Source organism: Danio rerio, chromosome 17 (assembly GCF_049306965.1).
Source record: "Danio rerio strain Tuebingen ecotype United States chromosome 17, GRCz12tu, whole genome shotgun sequence".
In the NCBI taxonomy this organism is placed as follows: Eukaryota; Metazoa; Chordata; class Actinopteri; order Cypriniformes; family Danionidae; genus Danio; species Danio rerio.
The window spans coordinates 26,936,163-26,957,422 of record NC_133192.1 but is presented as its reverse complement, the minus strand read 5'-3'; the positions used below and the strand labels follow the sequence as shown (position 1 = coordinate 26,957,422).

At 35.5% G+C, this 21,260-nt stretch overlaps 2 protein-coding genes across 5 annotated transcripts in view; one reads left to right on the top strand and one right to left on the bottom strand.

Annotated features, from left to right (window-relative positions):
* Nucleotides 1-30: 30 nt before the first annotated feature.
* On the top strand, nt 31-13,679 carry rtn4ip1 (reticulon 4 interacting protein 1). Of its 2 annotated transcripts, NM_200352.2 has the most exons (9): nt 31-409; nt 1,177-1,328; nt 1,452-1,520; nt 1,639-1,763; nt 4,387-4,435; nt 4,622-4,758; nt 4,840-5,023; nt 8,701-8,793; nt 13,462-13,679. In NM_200352.2, exons 1-9 carry the CDS (start codon nt 178-180, stop codon nt 13,582-13,584), a joined length of 1,164 nt encoding a protein of 387 aa, NP_956646.2. In that variant the 5' UTR covers nt 31-177; the 3' UTR covers nt 13,585-13,679. The 2 variants fall into 2 exon arrangements, 1 of the variants encoding a protein (NP_956646.2); XR_012392662.1 differs by lacking the exons at nt 8,701-8,793; nt 13,462-13,679 and adding an exon at nt 5,793-6,576 and having other exon boundaries at nt 39-409; nt 4,840-5,555.
* crybg1a (crystallin beta-gamma domain containing 1a) overlaps nt 13,671-21,260 on the bottom strand; it is a 69,222-nt gene continuing 61,632 nt past the window's right edge. For all 3 annotated transcript variants that reach the window (XM_679769.11, XM_005158549.6, XM_073928567.1), the window contains 3 exons: nt 18,513-18,671; nt 17,130-17,292; nt 13,671-15,064 (listed from right to left, as the gene is read on the bottom strand). In XM_679769.11, the coding sequence (XP_684861.4) occupies nt 14,976-15,064; nt 17,130-17,292; nt 18,513-18,671 (411 nt within the window). In that variant the 3' untranslated portion in view covers nt 13,671-14,975. The remainder of the gene's footprint in view (nt 15,065-17,129; nt 17,293-18,512; nt 18,672-21,260) is intronic.

The window sequence follows — 21,260 nt, the reverse complement described above, 5'->3', positions numbered from 1 at the left end:
TCGGCCTGTGATTGGACCAGTGCGTCGTGTGAAAGTTCACCGGTTTGTTTTGACTTTGCGGAATGGCTGTTCTCGAGCGTGTTATTCAACAGTTATAACATTTATTTCTGACCAATGACGGGTTTGTGATACTATAAGCGGGATCCTCTGGATTATCTTTTTAAAGTTTGATCAACCATGTTGATGTGTAGACGGTGGTTGGTGTGCTCGCTGAGATGTCATTACAGGAGCTTCAGTTTCTCAGCCGCTCGCAGGACTGTAATGCCCGCATGGGTCATTGATAAATACGGGAAAAACGATGTGTTGAGGTTCACCAAGAACGCGGCGCTTCCGATCATCCACTATCCTAATGAAGTGGTGGTAAAGGTGCACGCTGCGGGTCTCAACCCAATTGACATCAGTATGAGGGGTATGTGAGGGGACTTTAGAACGCTTCATTAGAATATATCTGTAATTATAAGTATAATATGTCTTGTGGGAATCAGCAAAGGTCGAATAAAGGCATCTATGTGGTTCACAAATGTCTGACACGTTCATATGTTTGCGAGTGACATGATCACCTTTAATAAGCAATATGTTTGCAATATGGCATACAATATATCACAATGTGAACTACATAGTTATTATTATATGCCATAATTCGTCTACATTACTTTGTATGTTGTAATTTTAAACTCTATGGCAGTGTTTCTCAACCACATTCCTGGAGGACCACCAGCTCTGCACATTTTCAACGTCTCCTCAACCAAACATACTTGATTCAGATAATCAGCTCATTAGCAGAGACTGAAAGACCTGTAATGGGTGTAACAGACAAAGAAGACATCCAAAACTTGCAATGTTGGTGGCCTCCAGGAATGTGGTTGAGAAACCCTGCTCTATGCTATACATTCCTTTAGTTTTGATTTATATATTTTTCCCGATTAAATTTTTGTTTATTTGTTTTTGGTATTTCAGTTTTTCATCTAGTCCTTACATGCTAGTTAAATATTCCAGCTTTATTCCAATGAACACATGTTATTATGAAAGGATGAGTCACACGAGGCATGTTGTGACCGGCTCAACTCACACTCCTTAATGCCAATTTCATTTTAAAATGTACAATAAATATATGTACAATTTTAGGTAAAGATGAGTAGTGTATGAAATCATTTCTTTTTATTTTCGCTCTTGTAGGTGGCTATGGAGCAGCTACTATGGCCATGAAGCGTGACCCACTGAACATCAGCCAATCAGGTGGTGAATTTCCTCTCATTCTGGGTCGAGATGTATCCGGAGAGATCATGGAATGTGGGCTGGATGTGAAGTACTTTAAACCAGGAGATCAGGTGCCCTATTCAGTTGTTTTTTCAAGTAATGCTGAACTCTTATGCTACGATTACTCCAGAAACCTTACGTCATCAGGTATTGTCTGCTCTGGCCTTTTAAAAGTGTTTGTTTTTCTCTGTTAGGTGTGGGCCGCTATTCCTCCATGGAAGCAGGGCAGTCTGGCAGAGTTTGTAGTGGTCAGTGGCAATGAGGTAATTATTCAGAAGCATGTCATGGATAAAAACTGATTTGAAGCTCAGTACAGAAGTTGTCCTGTAGATATTCACAGTGCTCCAGTGTAAAGAATTCCTTTGTTCGTCTGTGCTTCAGGTTTCACATAAGCCTAAATCACTGAGGCATGATGAAGCCGCATCCATCCCGTATGTGGCTGCAACAGCCTGGTCTGCCATCGTCAACACCGGTGGCCTCAACAAAGATAACTCTGTAAAAAAACGGCAAGTACTTTTTTGCTGGAATCAAGTATTATTTTGTCTTGCCTTGCAATAAAATGCATTGAAATTTGACTTTTTACAGCTGCATTGCTACTATTATTTCTAATGCCAGGCTCAAGTCACACAAGATTGTTGCTTGTTATAACAGTCAGATTATGCAAATTTCAATCCTGATTTAATATCATGTTCTGTTCTAGAAATATGTCAGAGTACACACTGCATCAGCACTTGCTGACATCTGGAAAAAAATAATGACTACTGAAGTAAAGAGTCAGTGTTGGGGGTAACACATTACAAGTAACGCGAGTTACGTAATATTACTTTTCTCTAGTAACGCAATAGTTTTTAAAGTATTAATATTTGCGTTACTTTTTAATTTTATTATTTAGCTTTAAAAATAAATTGCTGAATTAAAAAATTAAAGTAGTTACAGTGAATCATGCAGTCATGAGAGAATGTGTTCATTATTTTGAATGCATCAAAGAAAAAGGGGTTTATAGTCTCAAAAAACAGTGATTTTACTTAAATAGTACAAAAGTAGCAAACACATTCCATTAAACTTTCAGTATCTTTATCTGTATACATACACGGCATGAATGTCTCTGGGGTCAGGAAGTCTCACATAACATAATCCTAAAAAAAATATAATGTATGTGTAAATGTGTACATTTTTTAAAGATAAATGTAGGTGTAGGTTATACAGTGCATTGTTACAGTTTTTTCTCAGTCGCGTTGGTACATTTCTAAGATCAGAATTGAAATTCTTAAGTCTACTTGTTCAATCTTCACATAATTGTGACACTTGTGCACATCAAAAAAGCAATTTCTCATTACTTTGAACAAGTTGCAAAAGCTTGCGTACATCCACGCAAATGATTACGTGCAATTCTCTGCTGTTTTCTACATCAATCACTTATGTCATATTGTTAAAAATTATTATTTTGGCTCTGAATAGTCTCACCCCCCCACAACATTTAACCATTTGTTTAATTATTTGTTCATGGCAAAGTCTTTACAAGCAAAATGGGTGAACAAGTTTTCTTAATATTTACTCATAATGCATTTTTCCATTAGACTTGTTCTAAATCTGTCTACAACTGGTATAAAGAGTTCTCGAAGGCAAGTCTTGGTTTTGTCTAATGAAAGTGCATCTGAAAGGAGGTTGTCCATTTTAACATTTCTACTTTGGTTTTGTTTTCTTTGTTTTTTGCAGTGCTGTCCTTTCATATCTGTATCACAATGACATGATCTGGCAACAAATTACAGTACAAACAGCAAAAAAATAAAAAATAAAATAAAATAATTCGCCATAGTTTACATCAGAACATCCCTCCAGAGTACACTGTTATATTGAGAACATGACTAAGTCATTTGACTGTCTTACCCGTACACAATGACAGCAGTACTTGTCATTCTGATGGTACTGACACATTAATTGACACAGAAATTTAGATTTTGAGCAAGAAACTGGCTTTTGCAGGTAATCCATGCTGTTTTGCTCCACTTCCTGCTTTGCAAATCTCAATTCTGATCTGAGAAATTTGCCAAAGTGACTGGGAAAAACTGTAAATGCAGAGCTCCTCTATTAAAAATAGAAAGAAAAAAAAACACGGTGAGACAGATCAAGCCTTAACCAGGCAATAAAAAGTAACTCACAAGTAACGTAACGCATTACTTACCATAAAAAGTAACTAAGTTGTTATGCATTACTTTCTGAAGTAACTTTCCCCAACTCTGGTAAAAGTATTGTCACTATAGTTCCATAAATCTCTCCTCCATTCCTCCTTGCAACACAATAACTGTATCTTGCTTTCATTTTGGCGTGTTTGAAAGCAAGATACAGGACTGTTCTGTTCTCAGTGACTGAGCCACATTATGAAGGACTGAAAGAAAACTAAACATGCCAGTCTTTCTGGGTGTTTGCTGTTGTCTACTATTGTGCACTCTGCAAGATAAGTTCTATTTTTGTGTACTAATAGCCAGTTTTATTCATGAGTTATAGCAAAGCCTGGCTGATATCTTGTCTTAACCCCATTATAACAAAGAGGAATTAAAGATAAGAGTAAAATGTGGACATGAGCACAGCATTGCATTGATTTCATATGCTTAAAACCTGGAAATGTACAGCAGGGTAAAATATAGTTTCAGTTCTAATGAACAGAGAAATTGCAAGTGAAAAATGTTTTAAAATAAATAAACATATTTAAATAACCCCTTTTAACTAGAAATACTTGTTTCTCTTTGTGTTTGTCTTGTTCTGTGTCAGGTTTTACCTCCAGCCTTCAGTTGGTCTGATGTATTCCGTTCATTATGTCCTCACAGCATTAACTGAATCATCATGTAGCAGAATTAGATTTGGTGCCTCAAAATAATTACAAAATTACATTAATTATAAGATTGAAGCATTCACATTAACCCCATTATGCAGCAGATTCCTCTTATTTAAAGACAACCATATTTTATATGCAGGAAGGTTCTTTTCACTTCACTTTCATCCCATCAACACTTTTAAATCTTTCTCATGAAATCCTAGAGGTTTAGTTGAAAAGGGATAGATGTGCAGTTAATTAAGACTATTAGTCGATGCGAATCTATGCTAAGATTATTCTATGCTTTTCTCATACAGTGTTCTTATTCTGGGAGGATCAGGAGGAGTGGGAACTTTTGCAATACAGGTATAGTGATTACTATTGATGGTAACAATCTTTTTTTTACATTTATTTTTAATTTATTATTTAATTTTTAATAATTATGTATTTCATCTCCTTCTTAAAGAGTAATAAAATGCATAATTTTTGGTTTAACATGCTAAATAAATGGCATTTTAATTGAGTTTTAACAAATAGTTTTCTTCTCAACAGATGGTAAAGGCCTGGGGTGCACATGTGACTGTAACATGTTCCCAGAATGCTGAGCGGCTGGTGAGAGACCTAGGTGCTGATGATGTCGTGGACTACACTGCTGGGCCAGTTGAAAAGCAGCTAAAGAATTTTGAAAAGTTTGTTTTGGGGCTATTAGTTTGTGATTTGAGTTTTGGTAGAACTTGAAGAAATGAAAATTCCTCCTTTATCTCTCCCAGGTTCGATTTGATTTTAGACAGCATTGGGGGTGAAACTGAAAAATGGGCCCTAGATCTCCTGAAACCCTGGAGTGGTGCTAAATTTGTGACCCTGATAACACCTTTCCTGCAAAACACAGACCGACTGGGCCTTGCGGATGGAATGATGCAGTCTGCAGTCACTGTAGGATGCAAAGTGGTGAAGGTAGGAAATAGATAGAGTGGAATGAGTTACTTCTGCCACAGAGGCTGGGATTTCTCTTTTTCAAGTAAGATTTTAACATGACCTTTCAAAGCGATGGATGTGTGGGTAAATTAGGATGAATCACTTCAGTGTTTTTCTTAAAAAAAAACATCAAAAGGCTGTGAGGAAATCACTGAAAAGTAATATCGAAAGTCAATGTAGGAGAAAGTATGTTTAGAAATGAGATTTATAAAGTGACTCACTGTAAATGAGGATGACACACGTAAGAAAAACATATTTGTAGAGGAAATGTCATATGCTCACCAAGCCTGCATGTATGTGTTATTCAATGTATTTATTCAGTAAGACATAATCACAATACAAAATGAATCAATTGTTAGTGCATATATTTTCAAATATAGTTAATAAGCATTGTTACTCCAGCCTTCATTGTCGCACAATTCTTCAGATTTCATTACAGTATGTTTATTTAATGCTCAAGAAACATATTTGTGAAATGTCTGTTGGGGTTATTATTATGGAAAGTTCAATGGTACAGCATTATTTTGAAATATATACAGTTGAAGTCAGAATTATTAAACCCCCTGAATTGTTAACCCCGTTTGTTTTTTTCCCCAATTTCTGTTTAACATTGAGAAGATTTTTTTCAATACATTTCTAAACATTATAGTTTTAATAACTCATTTCTAATAACTGATTTGTTTGATCTTTGTCATAATGATAGTAAATTATATTTGACTAGATATTTTTTCAAGACACTTCTATACAGCTTAAAGTGACATTTAAAGACTTAACTAGGTTAATTAGGTTAACTAGGCAGGTTAGAGTAATTGGGCAAGTTATTGTATAACAATGGTTTGTTCTGTAGACTATTGAAAAAAATATAGCTTAAATTAATCATTTTGACTCTAAAATGGATTAAAAAAAAACTTTTCTAGTCGAAAAAACAAAACAAAACAAATAAGACTTTCTCCAGGAGAAAAATTATTATTAGACATACTGTGAACATTTCCTTGCTCTATTAAACATAATTTGGGAAATATTTGAAAAAGAAAAACATTTCAAAGGGGGTTTACTTATTCTGACTTCAACTGTATATTACTGTTTTACTATCAAATTTACTCTATTACAATCAAAGTTAATGCATCTTTAGTGCCATGTTTTGCATTGTCATGGTGTCATCATAGCACTTCTATTTCCTGTTTCAGTAGGAAACACACACCCTTATCCTCCTAATACTTGCATCAAAAGAACACACATAGTACACATACCCATAAACAAACATTTAGGTTTTGTACATGTATTAAACATGCTTAAATACATATGCATGTCATTCTATTTGTTCATACTTATTTTTATACTTCTATTTTATAGTTAGCTCTTTTACATTAATAACTGTAACTGCAGGAACTGCACAGTTTGGTGTCAGACCTGGGGCCTCATGTACAAAGACTTGCATTAAATTCATACTAAAACATTGCGTACAGACATAGCTGTAAATGTGCATACGCAGTAAAAAATTCAGATGTATGAAACACTGCGTACGCAGAATCCCATGCATATTCTCTTTGTATATCTGAATTAGCGTGAAATTGAGCGTAACATGAACGAGCGCAAAACCCCTCCCTGCCTCCTCCCCTGTATAAGTATGGTAATGACTCTGCTTTGGCAAAATCAAATGAAAAAGCAATGGCAAAAGCAAGCAAGAAGAGAAACTTCACAGAATGTGAATTGGAGGTACTCCTATCGGAGGTAGACTGGAGAAAAACTGTGTTATTTGCAAGTTTGGCCTCCAGAATTAATAACAAAAGATAAAAAATAGAGTGGAAGAGTTTAGCTGACGAAGTGGGGTCTGAAGATCGCACTGTGAGTGAATTAAAAAAAGAAGTGGTCCGATGTAAAGGTGCAGGTAAAGAGGAGAACAGCAGCGCACTATCAAAGTGTGGACCGAACAGGGGATGCTGAACTAACACCCTTTGAGGAGAGAGTTGCCTCAATTGTGGGCGACACTTTACTGTCTGGAGTAGTATCCGTGTCTGTGGAAGACACAAATGTATCAGAGGAACACTTTGTTAGGGCGGTATAGCAGCACCCCTCCGCTCTTATCAATGTAGCACCACTGGCATTTCTGCTGCCCAATCGCCCGCTCTACAACTTACCGAGTGCGAGTATGGGCTCTTGGTCAGTTTGTGGGTTGTTGAGGGGGGTTAACAGCCACATCTTTAACAGATTACTGCTGTCTCCTGATATGCAATTAAATAAATATGCTCAATAAAGTAAAAAAATAAAAAACTTAGCTGGAATAATATCTTTAAATACTTCACTCACCAAGAAGCCACCCATTGCGCATCCTTGGAGCCACCTCGCTGTCTCTCTTTCCAAATTTGGACCCAACTCAGCACAGAGCTCCAAGAGGATAGCTCTTGGAAATCTGAAACGGCTAATAAGCAGTTATCATCGCGGGCCAGAAAATTAATGTAATCCCTAAAAACGCATTCCCTTCGGATTTGACCATTGACAATGTCCTCTAATAAGACCAACACTGCCATTGTCCTAGACTAAGGGTTGTATACATTTGCAAATGCTTTTATATGTTCTAAATTACATCATTGGTTTAAATCAATGTGTCAATTTACGCATTTTATCAATTATAAATGAATAGCAATGTTTTCACATGTGTTGGTGTGATACTTTCTAGTTTGCAATTTAACACAATTGCCTCTAGGAGTCGCCAGTGGAAATAAAACTAACACACACAAGAAATACACGTACGCCAGACATGAAGTTGGCACAGACCAACGCACATTCTCACGTTAATTTCATTGTAAGTAAATCTAAACTCGAGCGTGAAATCTGGCGTACGCAAAGTTTTTCTGCATACGCTGCGTTTATACATGAGGCCCCTGGTGATTGAGTTGCCCTAGATAATTTAAGATCATCCAAAGAGCTTCCTGTGCCTAAATAGAAGCAAATACGACTGCCTATGCAAACAGTCATATGACCATTGTCATAAACTTATCCAGAAAAAGTTCCAAATCAAATATATTTCTATATATTTAAAGTCAATAAAGGGGCAGTCATCATTTACTCACCCTCAACTTGTTCTAATTCTCAACAGTTTTTTCTTCTGTTGAACACAAAAGAAGATATTTTGAAGAATGTTGGAATGACAAGACAGAAAAACAAATACTATGGAAGTCAATGGTTACTGGTTTACAATATTCTTCAAAATATCTTCTTTTGAGAACAAAAAAAAAGCTCAAGCTTATTTGGAAGTTAAGGATGAGTAAATGATGACATTTTCAGTTTGAATTAGATTTTAAAACCATTTCGACATACTTTCAGAGTATCTGTCATGGTACTTACCTGACACAGTTTTGAGCAGTAGTCTTAAGTTGCTGCTGCTTCAGTATACAGCTGAACGTTTCATTAATCAACAGTTTCCTTTCACTTTCATGACCTTCTTATGCTTCACTTCACCCTGTGTTGTGGTGGCAGGACAGAAGAAATGACTCAATTAATGATTATATACTGATAAAGGAGGAGGAATAGAGAAAATTAAAGTAGAGAAAGGTTACAAATCCAAACCTGATAACCTGTCAATTTCACTATTTGGGTCACGTTGGAGATGTTGAATAGTTTCATATTAACTCTTTTTCTCTCTGTCTCATTCTCAGAACCTCAGGAAAGGAGTGCATTATCGCTGGGGTTTCTTTGCTCCAAGCGGCTCTGCGCTGGACGAGGTTAGCGAAATGGTTGACGCTGGAAAGGTACATCAGACTTGACACAGAATTCACACTGCACATGTTCTAAAACACACTTTTTTAAGTGCTGTCCTTTTTTCTGATATTTTAGATATGCATAATATAGTTGCTTCTGAACGTACACTACCTGACAAAAAAGTCTTGTTGTCGATCCCAGTTGTAAGAGCAACAAATAATAATTTGACTTCTAGCTGATCATTTGGAAAAGTGTAGATTATTCAGATGAATCATCTGTTGATCTGCATCCCACTCATCACAAATAATGCAGAAGACCTATTGGAACCTGCATGGACCCAAGATTCTCAGAGAAATCAGTCAAGTTTGGTGAAGGAAAAATCATGGTTTGAGGTAATATTCAGTACGGGGGCATATGAGAGATCTGAGTGGGTGGCAACATCAACAGCCTGAGGTATCAAGACATTTGTTCTGCCAATTACATTACAAACTACAGGAGAAGGCAAATTCTTCAGCAGGATAGCGCTCCTTCTCATACTTTAGCCTCCACAGCAATGTTCCTGAAAGCAAAGAAGGTCAAATTTCTCCAGGATTGGCCAGCCCAGTCACCAGATACGAATATTATTGAGCATGTCTGGGGTAAGATGGAGGAGGCATTGAACATGAATCCAAAGAATCTTGATGAACTCTGGAGTCAAGAACGCTTTCTTTACCATTCCAGATGACTTTATTAATAAGTTATTTTAGATTTTGTCATTGCAGAGATGTACTGTATTGATGCAATCCTCCTCTCACGGGAGTCATACACAATATTAATTCTTTTTCCACTGCAGCATGACTTTATATTCTATACTGTACATTATTTCTGTTATATGACAAGACTTATCTAAGCAAAGTCAGACCTTACTGTCCTAAATAAATAATTAAAAATCAAGGCATAATCATATTTTATTTTGGTTAAATAAGCTTTATCTAGAGGCCTTTGCCTGTCATATTTTGCCACGTCTGATACCAAATGATCAACTACAAGTCAAGTTAATATTTGTTGTTCCTAAAACTTGGATAGACGACAAGACTTTTGTCAGGTAGTGTAAAAGGTCAGATTTCTTGTCTCTCATATGAAAGAACTAATTCTGAACTGCCTGAAATGAATCATTAATTCCTGCTTTACTTCCTGTCCAAGTCTTTTTGTAAAAAATGTGCTCAAAATGAGTCTTTTTACTGGCTTCCAATGAACAAGGTTCACATTGACCACTCAAGCACAGACAGTTATTGTCAGATAATGAAGAAAATTGGCAACATTTGCCAAATTTACATCAATCGACTAAAATTCTAAATAAAAATAAACAATTCACCAAGAAATTATACTATATTAATACAATAAAACTAACAGAACACTGTTACACTTGTCTTATTCAAACACACACTGTTACGACCTCAAATGTCTAGAGCTGAGTTTGAAACGAGTAAAAGAAAATTAATAAATAAATAAACAGTTAACAGGTTGGGATTTAATGACCACCTCTGTTGGTCTCCTTTTCAAAAGATTCTGCTTTCTGTTTTTCTGCTGCGGTTGGAAGAAGTGTGCCAGAGTTCGGTTCACTTAGGCTCAGGCGCGGTACCCTTGTAGTGTGAGTCAAAGTATGCCTGAGACCAAAACTAAAGAGGAGACGTAACATTTAAGAGACTGTTTTATATGGATTTACTAATCATTCTTACTGTTCAATGAACACGTGCTCTCACAGATTATTAAAAACCCAGACCCCTCACTGCACGACAGCTGCACCTTTAGCAAACTTCCTAACTCCTGCAGCACAAGGACTTTATGGTTGTTTGTGAGCATCAAAAGTGGCTGATCTGTTTGGCAGACTGTTTGGCAGTCTTTAACAGTGACTGTGTGTCACTGCATCCCAAACCACCAATATCTCCACTGTGCTGAGCGAGAGCGCTTACTGAACAGCGCATCATCAATGTTGTAAGCGTGCCCAGACCCGAAAGTAATGTGCGTGCCGTGTGGGCCGTCAGGGGAGAAGGAAGGTGGGACAAGTGTGCTTTGTCCTGGTTCAAGGCAACTGTACATAGTGTGAGTACACCATAAATGTGTTGATTATCTGTATAGCTAATTTGTGGTTACTTACTGCACATAGTGTGAGTGCGACCTAACAGTAACCACAAATGAGCTATACAGATAAATAACACATTTAAATGCAGAACTGGACATTTAGCCACAAGAAAAAAATATTGGTTGTGAAAACAGAATGTTGTAGATCTACAGTAGATCTGTGATCACATTTTTGCACATTTAGGTGTTGCTCTTATATATATATAAAAAAAAAACAGAAATGAGACAGACAGTCATTATGAGCTTGTGCTATTACAACTTCTCTTTTTCTAAAGCCGGAAAAAAAAAAAAACACAATGAAGGATTTCTCATAAATAGAGTTCAGATGTACCAGACCCCTACACACACACACACACACAGAGAGAGAGGGTTGCCTAGTGCTCTATCATTATGAATATATAAGATGAATTGAAAGTTGGCAAAAAATGTGATCATAAGAACACTTTAGTTTAAGTACCAATTCACACCAATAGCTCATGGCTTATGACCGGCTTATTAATAAGATATTGGCTGTTTATTAGTACTTTTTATAAAAAAATATATATAATCATAGTATAGAAATAAAATTTACTTGGAATGTTTACATTCACAAAAAATAAACAAATATATAGAAAATTACAATAGATAGAAATTATAATAAATAGATAATAATGTCAGCTTATAAAAGAGAGGGGGGGTAGATAAATAAATAAATAAACTTCAACATAAAGGCAACAACTACAACAAAGTCGTGGATAGCATTTCAAAGATCAAGTAAGTATGTTTCGATTAATGCCCAGGTCTGATGGAAAATATCTGATTTCAACTGCAAATCTGCAGTTATTTTAAGTATGTACAGTTGAAGTCAGAATTATTAGCTTTTGAATTTTTTTTTCTTTTTTAAAAGTTCCCAAATTATGTTAACAGAGCGAGGAAATTTTCACAGTATGTCTGATAATATTTTTTTCTTCTGGAGAAAGTCTTATTTGTTTTATTATGACTAGAATAAAATCTATTTTTAATAATTATAAAAAAAACATTTTAAGGTCAAAATTATTAGCCCTTTTAAGCTATATATATTTTTTAATAGTCTACAGAACAAACCATTGTTATACAATAACTTGCCTAATTACTCTAATCTGCCTAGTTAACCTAATTAACCTAGTAAAGCCTTTAAATGTCACTTTAAGCTGTATAGAAGTGTCTTGAAAAATATCTAGTCAAATATTATTTTCTGTCATCATAGCAAAGATAAAATAAATCAGTTATTAGAAATTAGTTATTAAAACTACTATGATTAAAAAATGTGGTGAAACAAATCTTCTCAATTAAACAGAAATTGGGGAAAAAATAAACTGGTGTCTAATAATTCAGGGCTTTAATAATTCTGACTTCAACTGTAAATCTGCTTCAGCCTCTGTGTCTATTCTGCCAAAGTAGGTCGGCGGGTCTTCATCCAGTTCACTGTAATTATGACTTACTGAACTGATCAGGGGGAAGCCATCATAATCCATGACCAGAATCCCCCACTTCTCCACAATCTCTCTCCAGCATTGTGATAATTGTATAGTTTATTAGTACTTAATATAATAATAAGTATATGATCATATTATACCCAAATACGTAAACACAACCACTGTCTTTCTTTTAATTAGTTACGCTTAATTGAGCTAAGAGTTTTAGTTAGTGTTAGAATTGTATCTTAAAATTACTCGTGACCATGAGTATAATTTTAAAATATTGCATATTATGTGACAATACACTCACTTTCACCCATTTATGAGCTTCTTTCTTGTGTTGAACACAAAAGAAGATATTTTGAAGAATGTTGGTAACCTGTAACCACTGGCATCCTTTCAATTAAAAAAAAAACAAAAATCAATGGCTACAGATATTCAGCATTCTACAAAAAAAAAAAAAAAACTGGGTAAAAAATAAGCGATGACCGAATATTAATTTAATATTTTAAATTTGGAATGTTAATCCCTTTATATGCATCCTCAATACTCTAATGTTAAGTGTTTGTATTCCCTGTTGCTAAGCAAACCAACTATTCTTAAAGCTAGAAGCAAGAGTATGAAAGCATGCAAGTCAAATAAAACACATGTTCACACGTTGAGCTAAATACAGGAAGGGGAGCTGATCTTGTTTCCTTTAAAGCATTGTGTTGTATCGTCTGTATGCCGTTTGTCTGATAACCAGACTTGTTTGTGTTTCCGCTGTCACCTTCAAGATTGAGCAAGATTGTTTTGTGGAGGAGGAATTCTACTTCATTGCACAATGATAAACTGTTAAATATTTCATTATAGTTAATACAAAGTTCGCTCTGATTTGGTACAATGACAGTACCTGTGTTTGAACTCTAATGTATGTTTTGACTTCTGATAACCAATAGTTGAGCAGATCATGTGTGTTTACAGTCACCGCAGGATAGCGACGGCTCATATACATTGGCTGCTGTGGGTTAAACCAGCAGAAATTTGTTTACCGGATCTGAGTTTTAACCACTTCACCGCAGTTTACACTCAAGCTTTTGTTCTTTTGATCTGGATTTGTTTAACATGATACCAATGAGTCGCAATTATGTTTTTTTGAATTGTTTTTTTATATTGTTGTAGGTCCGTCCAGTAGTGGAGGAAGTGTTTTCATTTGCTCAGGTGCCAGAAGCCTTTCAGAAAGTAGAGCAGGGTCATGCTCGAGGAAAAACTGTCGTCTCTATCATGGAGGACCAGAAAGAGTAACTATTGCAGTCAAGAGAATACTGTTAAACATGGACAATGGGATATGCGATTTTTTTTTCCAGTCTGTTGAATTAAATGCATTTCTGTAATGGCAAGTGTGTTTATTTTGCATTTCTGAACTAGCAAGAAAAACACAAACCCGATTAGTTATTTCACACATATTTAGAAACAGAACAGATATTTAAACTAAATATCCTAAAAGTAACAGTATATTTCAGAAAGGAACATATAAAAAGAACATGACAAATGTACACATAAAATCAACAACCAAAAATATCTTGATATATATATAAAAACAGATGAAAAACTCAGAGCAGAGCAGCGGATTTAGAACCGATACTGATGCCAGGTCAGCATGAATAGATGGAAATGCTTATTATAATGTGTGCAATGGGTCTTTTTCTGACATTAATAATTAATAATGACTATTCTGACATTAATAAACACTTTGTACAGCAACTGTAGAGTGAGATAACTCAAGTTCCCACATTATCTTTCAGTGAGTTTGAATGGCACATAAATACCGCCTTACATTCAAATATGTTTGCTTATAATACTTGGAGAAAACGATGCATAAATGATATTTAATATCATTTAAAATATGCCTTTTGTGCTAATGAGAGCTTGGTTCTGCAGCCAAGATGTTTTCAACTGATCAAATGAGTCACACTTATGATTAATGACTTCTGATTAGCCAATGACCTCACAGAAACACGCATAAGCCCTTTATTAGCGACCACTCTGAGACGTGACGTGAACGGCAGAAGACAAGAAAAAATAGTCTATTTCAAGCATTTAAGAGCCCTTAAAATAAGGCAGTAATATAATGGAAAATCTGTGACTCCTACTGTATATCTCTTGCAAAAATAATTTAGTCAGAAAACACAGCGACTTGTGAATAAAGGAAGGCACTTTGTTGTCCATAAAATGTAGACAGGCATGGGGTAAACTTGGTCACGCTAACTCGCCAAACCTTGACTCTCCTTGACGCAGAAAAAAACAAATATACAAGGTCACCTAAAGTGCAGCTAAATGCTAATCTTGAGGCTAGTGCGCCCCCTTTTGTACTGTAATTGCATTGCAAGCAGGACCGTTTTTTTGTTTGTGTTCCCATGTCAATGCAAACAACAACAAAGTACTAGCATAAAATACAGTAAAACTAGCGCAGGTTTCGGACTTATGGACCCTTCTGTTTGGTCACTTAAGCCCAAAGACACATCGCTCATTTAGAGAACCATAATCTAGAAGATTTCCTAGAGATTTTGACATTGTTATCTCAGGATTATAGTCCCAGCAGTGCTAGTTGTTTTAGGGGTTAAGATTCATGTCATCTTGAACGGCCTCAGATATTTTAGAGAGTTTTTCTGTTGTCCGGAGTTGTGACTCGAGCGCTACAGGATTTCCACAGTCCATCTCTGGTTGGTTTTGCGCTCATCAAAGGTGTTGAGAATCACCTGGTTTTTATCATACTGTTGGCCACCTGGATGAAGAATAGATCAACAAGGTCAAGATTTTAACCGGAAGTTTTTCATGCATATCCTTAAGTTTAAAATACACTGCTGTTCAATTATTTGGTGTTATTCAAATCCGTGTTTCTCAACCACGTTCCTTGAGGACCACCAACACTGCATTTCTCCTTTGTCCGTCACAATCATTACAGGTGTTTCAGTCTCTGCTAATAAGCTGATGATCTGAATCAGGTGTGTTTGGTTAAGACATGGAAAAGGTGTAGACCTGGTGGTCCTCTAGGAACGTGGTTGAGAAACACTTATAATTCAGCAAGTACGGTTAAATTGCTCAAAAGAGACTGTGACTACATTTTGAATATTAATGAATGTTTTTATTTCAAGTGTGCTGTTCTTTTTAACACACCCTTCATTATAACAGTCTAATAATCTCCACAGATATTAGGCAGCACCGCAGTTTACAACCCAAAAGAGTTCCTTGGATAGCAGTTACAAAATTATTGATATAGACAATTTTGAGGGATGTAAACAACATCAATGGCCTCAGTATATGTCACATGATCACATGAACCTTGGAAAGCAAAATAGCTGATCGAATTTCAGCTTTGCCATTACAGGAAAAATTTAACTAAAATAAATCAGTTAAATCATTCTTTACAATACTACTATTTACTGTATATTCATTTTTTAAAAATATGTGTTATTATTATGTGAACTATTTTATGTGGTTATTTTTATAAATATAGATTTTGCTTAACATGTGATTTTAAAATAATAGTTTAATTTCAGAAAGTTTTAGAGAAAGTGCAGGACTGAATGAGGTGTGATGTATTAAGTGTCCACTAGGTGGGGATAGAAAGCAGAGTTTGTGTTGAACAGAATGATGTCCGGGTGGCGCTCGAGTTACACTGAAATCTGAACCACAAACAGCCTCTTTCTGAATCCACAGCAAACAAAAGCAGCCTTACAGCTGATATCTTTCATCACAGTGATCCTTGTCTCAGTCCAAATAAACAATTTACTCTTATCTTAGTTGTTGTTTGATGTTGCTTATCTCTTTATATTTTAAAAGTCTTTTCATTTTTAAAATTGTGTCCTGTCAGCTTAATAACAGGGTTTCAAACATTTCTGTGGTCAAAGGCTGGATTATGAATTCAAAATGTAAGGTTGCACTAACACAAAGCAGTGATATTGCAGTTTGAAAAACTATTGTTTTAATAATAAAGCAATTCTTTTAGCCAATATAAAGCTAATTTAATGTTTTAGTCCTTTTCTGATGTGCAGTTGTACTTATTATTCTTTATTATGCCTGCCTATATAGTTTTTAATCAGTGTTTATATTATATTATATTATATTATATTATATTATAATAAATTATATTATATTATAATAAATTAAATTATATTACATTATATTATATTATTGTATTATATTATATTATATTATATTTTAAGTTAAAGTAAGCCAACAAGAAATACTTTCTAAGACAATTATATTTTGTACCATATATGATTTATTTTTCCGTTACATTTATATTCGGCCAAAAATTAAACTAAATTTAATTACATTAGTTTTAATGTAATTTGATAAGTTTAAGTTTTAGTAAGACAGACATAATTTCTAGACAAGGAAATATTTAGCAACTTCATACTTGACCATACTCATATTGACCAAAAAACAGAACATTTTATTCATTAATAATTAATATTTGAAATTCCATTAATATTTAATTATGAGTATTTTCAGCAAATTATTAGCATTTAGATCTAGCAAACACCGTCATCTGAAGCACAGATTCAGACATGTGCTTGCCTCTGACAGGATGTTGCGATATGCATTTCAGAGTGTCAGTTTAGCTGCTAATAGAAATGACACACAGGTATGAAATGACATCAGAATGTGTCATCATTCAGTGATTTTAAGCTCGTCAGCGGAGGGTGCAGTTTTGACTGACACACACACACACACACACACCCCATGTGCATGTGAATGCATCTATTTACTGTTCCAGTCCAACCTTTCTGTTTCATTTATTTTCATACGCCTTTGCTTCTATTCAAGCGTACGCAAGTACTGACCTTTGACTTCCAGCACGAGGTCTGGCTTGAGATTGTTGCGAATGATTCCGTCTCCTGTGATGCTCCAGAACTGATTGTCTTTGCCTGGTTCAGGCGAGATGTTTAACCTGCCACCTGCCATCACCACACCTCCAGACGTCTCCACACAACAGTCCTCTACCATCTGTAGACAAAGAGACATTAGTCAACAGATTTAAATGACATCAAGGGTAGAGCTGCACAATTTATTAATCAATTAAAGGTTACGATCACAATGTATGGTTAAGAAACAACATCAGTGTTCTGTCTTTTTAATCAGTTTTACCACATCTGTACTAACATGTATATTGTCAAGGAAGCAATAACAAAACAGTTTCTGCAAAACTAATAATCAAAATGACTGTTTGAAAGCAACTTAATGCTTCAAATGAAGGTTGTAGCAAGTACACTGATACGCCAACAGATGACAAGCAAGTATTTAAATGTATTTGTCACTGAACAAGTCATTCAATAGATTTTTCAAAAATACAGATTCATACAGTGGCAGAGAGACATGCTGCTATTTAAAAAAACACATTTAATTACAAAAAACACAAGCAAATTAAGTAAAGATCTTCATCTGTTTGACAGCACACATGCTGCAAATCCTCACAATGCATACACATTTTAAAAAATGACCTGCATTTTCCCTCAAACAAATAAAACGTGCTACATTTTCTTACAACACAAACAATTAACAAAGACTTCCTACATTTTCTCACAACACAAAAAGAACGGAACACAACAGAAATGTTTCAAAGGGGACCCAAATTCCTGATGAACAGTGCTGCGCCCTGACAATTGCTCAGTGAAGTTTTTAGGCAATCTTTAAAAGGTGAGTTTTTTGTTTGTTTATTTAAAGATCCTGATTCCCGTTTCTTTAGTATTTATTAGCCTAAATAACCATAACCTAAATAGCTGGGTTCGTCATGTTTTAGGGTCTCATTGAAACATTTCTGTTGTGTTGTGAGAAAATACTGTTTTTTTATGTGTTTGCTTTGTAAGGATTTGCAGCATGTGTGCTGTCAAACTGATGAAGATCTTTTTTTTATTAATTTGCTGGCGTTTTTTTGTAATTGCTCTTGTTTTCTTAAATTGCAGCACGTTAAGCTCTCTTAGCCACCGTAGATTCATCCAGTAATGAAATGTTAAGTCTTCATTAAAAACTAAAAACTGCATTACAAAATGTTTTACATTACATAAAATTAAAAGAATATATTTTGGTAAACAATTGCAGAATATATAGCAGTAAACAAAATGTTGTCATAACTTCTAGTTATTTTGTTGTCTATTCAGAATCATCTAATCAAGTGCTCTTGAGTTTAAGTGCAGCAGTGGATGGATATGAAAATGTATCTTGAGTACCTTGCAGCGCAGTAATCCGTTCTCATAGACCCACATTTGCTCTGGACCACCAGATTCCTCAAGCACTTGAACCCGGAGCAGCTTAAAATCATCCAAAGGTCCAGACAGAGACATCAAACAGCCCGTCTCTGCACTACGCAACCGGAAATACACCCGTTTCTGTTCAGCAAAACACATAATGTTTCATTTAGGTGGGCAATCACTTTTATCCTACCACTATTATATTTAGCTTGCTGAGATAGCAATATTTAAATGTTCCTATTGTGACCAATTGAGAGTTTCTAGAGACTCTTATTTCGTCACACTCTGAGAAAGTGCTCTGTCGGAAGACACAAATACTTTTTGAATAAACTAGCCAGTGTTACATTGCTTAAAAGCAAATTATAAGGATGTGACTGGCAACTGTGATACTAAACAATCTCTAATTTTTGGTGTCCTTGTTTAGTGGATTTTCTCAAAACAGCTCCCATAACAATCACATTGAACTTTTTTAGCTGTTTGAACATTTAACCACATGAGCCTTTACAATGCAGGAGCTGTTGGATCAAATGTGTTTATTTACCTGTATTAACTGTCATCCAATTGCTTCTCAAGGCCATTTGTAAATGGGCTATTTTGCTCCCGTTTTTTGCAAAATTTGTATTTGACTCATCACCAATTGCGACTTTCCTGTTTATTACTGTAAAGCTGCTTTCAAACAATGGACTAAAAATAAAAGTGACTTTGTTGCGTCCGATTGTTTTAAATAAGCCATAAAAACTACTCCTGAAAAAGTTTGCCTGCATCTGCTGTCATAAACTATAAGCCATTAAAGCAGGGGTCTCAAACTCGCGGCCCGCGGGCCATTTGCGGCCCTCAGTGCAATATTTTGTGGCCCGCGCCAACCGCTGTACTCTGACAGAATCAGCGGAGCGGGGAGAGAGAGCGCTCCACGCTCCGCTGATTCTATCTGTACACAGCGCGCTTGTCACTCAATGCGCGTTGTCGCGCGCGTTCTGATCAGCTTTGTTGTCGCGCGAGCGGTGTTATCGCGCGCCTACTGAAGGGCGTGACCGAGGGTGTGTCGCGTCGCGGGGGCACTTTTGATCATTTTGGAAGGGCACTTTCTATTCAAGACTAAAAAGGGCATGTGCTCTGCACAGGTTGAGCCCCATGTGTGCACGTGCCTGCCCTGCATCTTATATATATTGATATTATAGGTAGATACAGACTGGTACAGACTGATGTGACTGGAGTGGGGTGGGGGTGTTTTATTTATACATATATACGCATTTTTTTTAGGTGAGGGAATGGAAGTTTTGAGTGAGTTCCCCCACTTTTTTCCCTAGGACTTCAATAAGTCAAAGTACAGGTCTAGACTTAATGATGATCATTTTCAAGCCATACTGAGGGTCTCAACTGCTTCCGCTCTAAAGCCAAATGTGGTTCAGATTTGTGAGAAGAAGCGCTGTCAAGTCTCTGGCAGCAAGAAGTAGGCAAAAGATGCCATGTTCAGAAGAACTGTTCATAATCTTCACTCAATGTTCTATTAATGTTCAGGAAACTTCATGTTCAGAAGAAATAATTAAAACTGTTAATAATGACATTTGAGGACTTTTTTTTGTGAAATCCCTTATGCGGCCCAGCCTCACCCAGACTTTGCCTTCTGCGGCCCCCAGGTAAATTGAGTTTGAGACCCCTGCATTAAAGCATGCATTATTAAAATAATTTTGGGAATTATCTCATTCAGGATTTACTAGAGTTTACATGTTGTAAATGTGCCCAGCCTTTATAAGTGCTGTTCCCAAACAATTAAGTCTCACACCTAAAAGTAAAACTATCCAACACCCCACTGGATCTGAACACACGCAGCAAAGCACAAGTAATAACGTTTTCAAGGAATTAAAGCCTTATTTAGACAGGGATAATTTTCCAGGGGGTCATTAGAGAAATTTGTGTTTCACAGACAAACTTTGCAATTTTAATCACATCGGATTCTGGCTAGTCTGTGTTTTTCTTACACAGTCTCTGTAATATAAATTCCAGAGCAAATTACCTGCAGTGTTTCTCTAAGAAATTTCAACGTATTTGAATGCAAATATCTCAAGACTGTCAGCACAATGTGTTTTCTTGTGTGTTTTGGTTAATTTCAACTACTACAAATAAATTCTTGCCACTTAATATTCTGATTGGTGCATGTCATTCATTATACATGTAGATGTATTTACCTCATGGTGAAAAAAAAATAATTTAATAAATTTTTTTATTATCATTGTCATAGTAAATTACTCTTATTTTATTGTTTTAAAAACAAATGTGCACCTTTGAAAATGAAACATGGTTTTATGAATTGCATACAGTTGAAGTCAAAATTATTATCCCACCTGAATTTTTTTGCCCCGTTTTTTTTTTCTTTCTCTAAATTTTGTTTAACGAAGAGAAGATTTTTTTAACACATTTCTAAATATACTGGGCCCTATCATACACCCGGCGCAATATGGCGCAATGCGCGACGCAATAGTTGTCTGCTAGTTTCAGCTGGGCGCTGAATAGGATATATATCGGATATAAATATAAAGGTTTAAAATATTAAAAAAACATTATTTTCTAGCCTACGTAAATATAAAAACCATACTTTCATGCCTTCCTCGTCTTAGAGGCTTTTTAAGTTTATTCATGACAATTTGCTTTTGTATAATGTTATTATTATTAGCAGTATTATTTATTATATGCATATTTATATTTGTTTTATTAAAAACAAGCTTAGAT

Coding starts and splice junctions, on each gene's coding strand:
- rtn4ip1 (NM_200352.2), top strand. CDS start 178: ATGTTGATGTGTAGACGGTGGTTGGTGTGCTCGCTGAGATGTCATTAC. Junction 1,764..4,386: donor GATAACTCTGTAAAAAAACG/GCAAGTACTTTT, acceptor TTTCTCATACAG/TGTTCTTATTCTGGGAGGAT. Junction 5,024..8,700: donor TAGGATGCAAAGTGGTGAAG/GTAGGAAATAGA, acceptor TCTCATTCTCAG/AACCTCAGGAAAGGAGTGCA.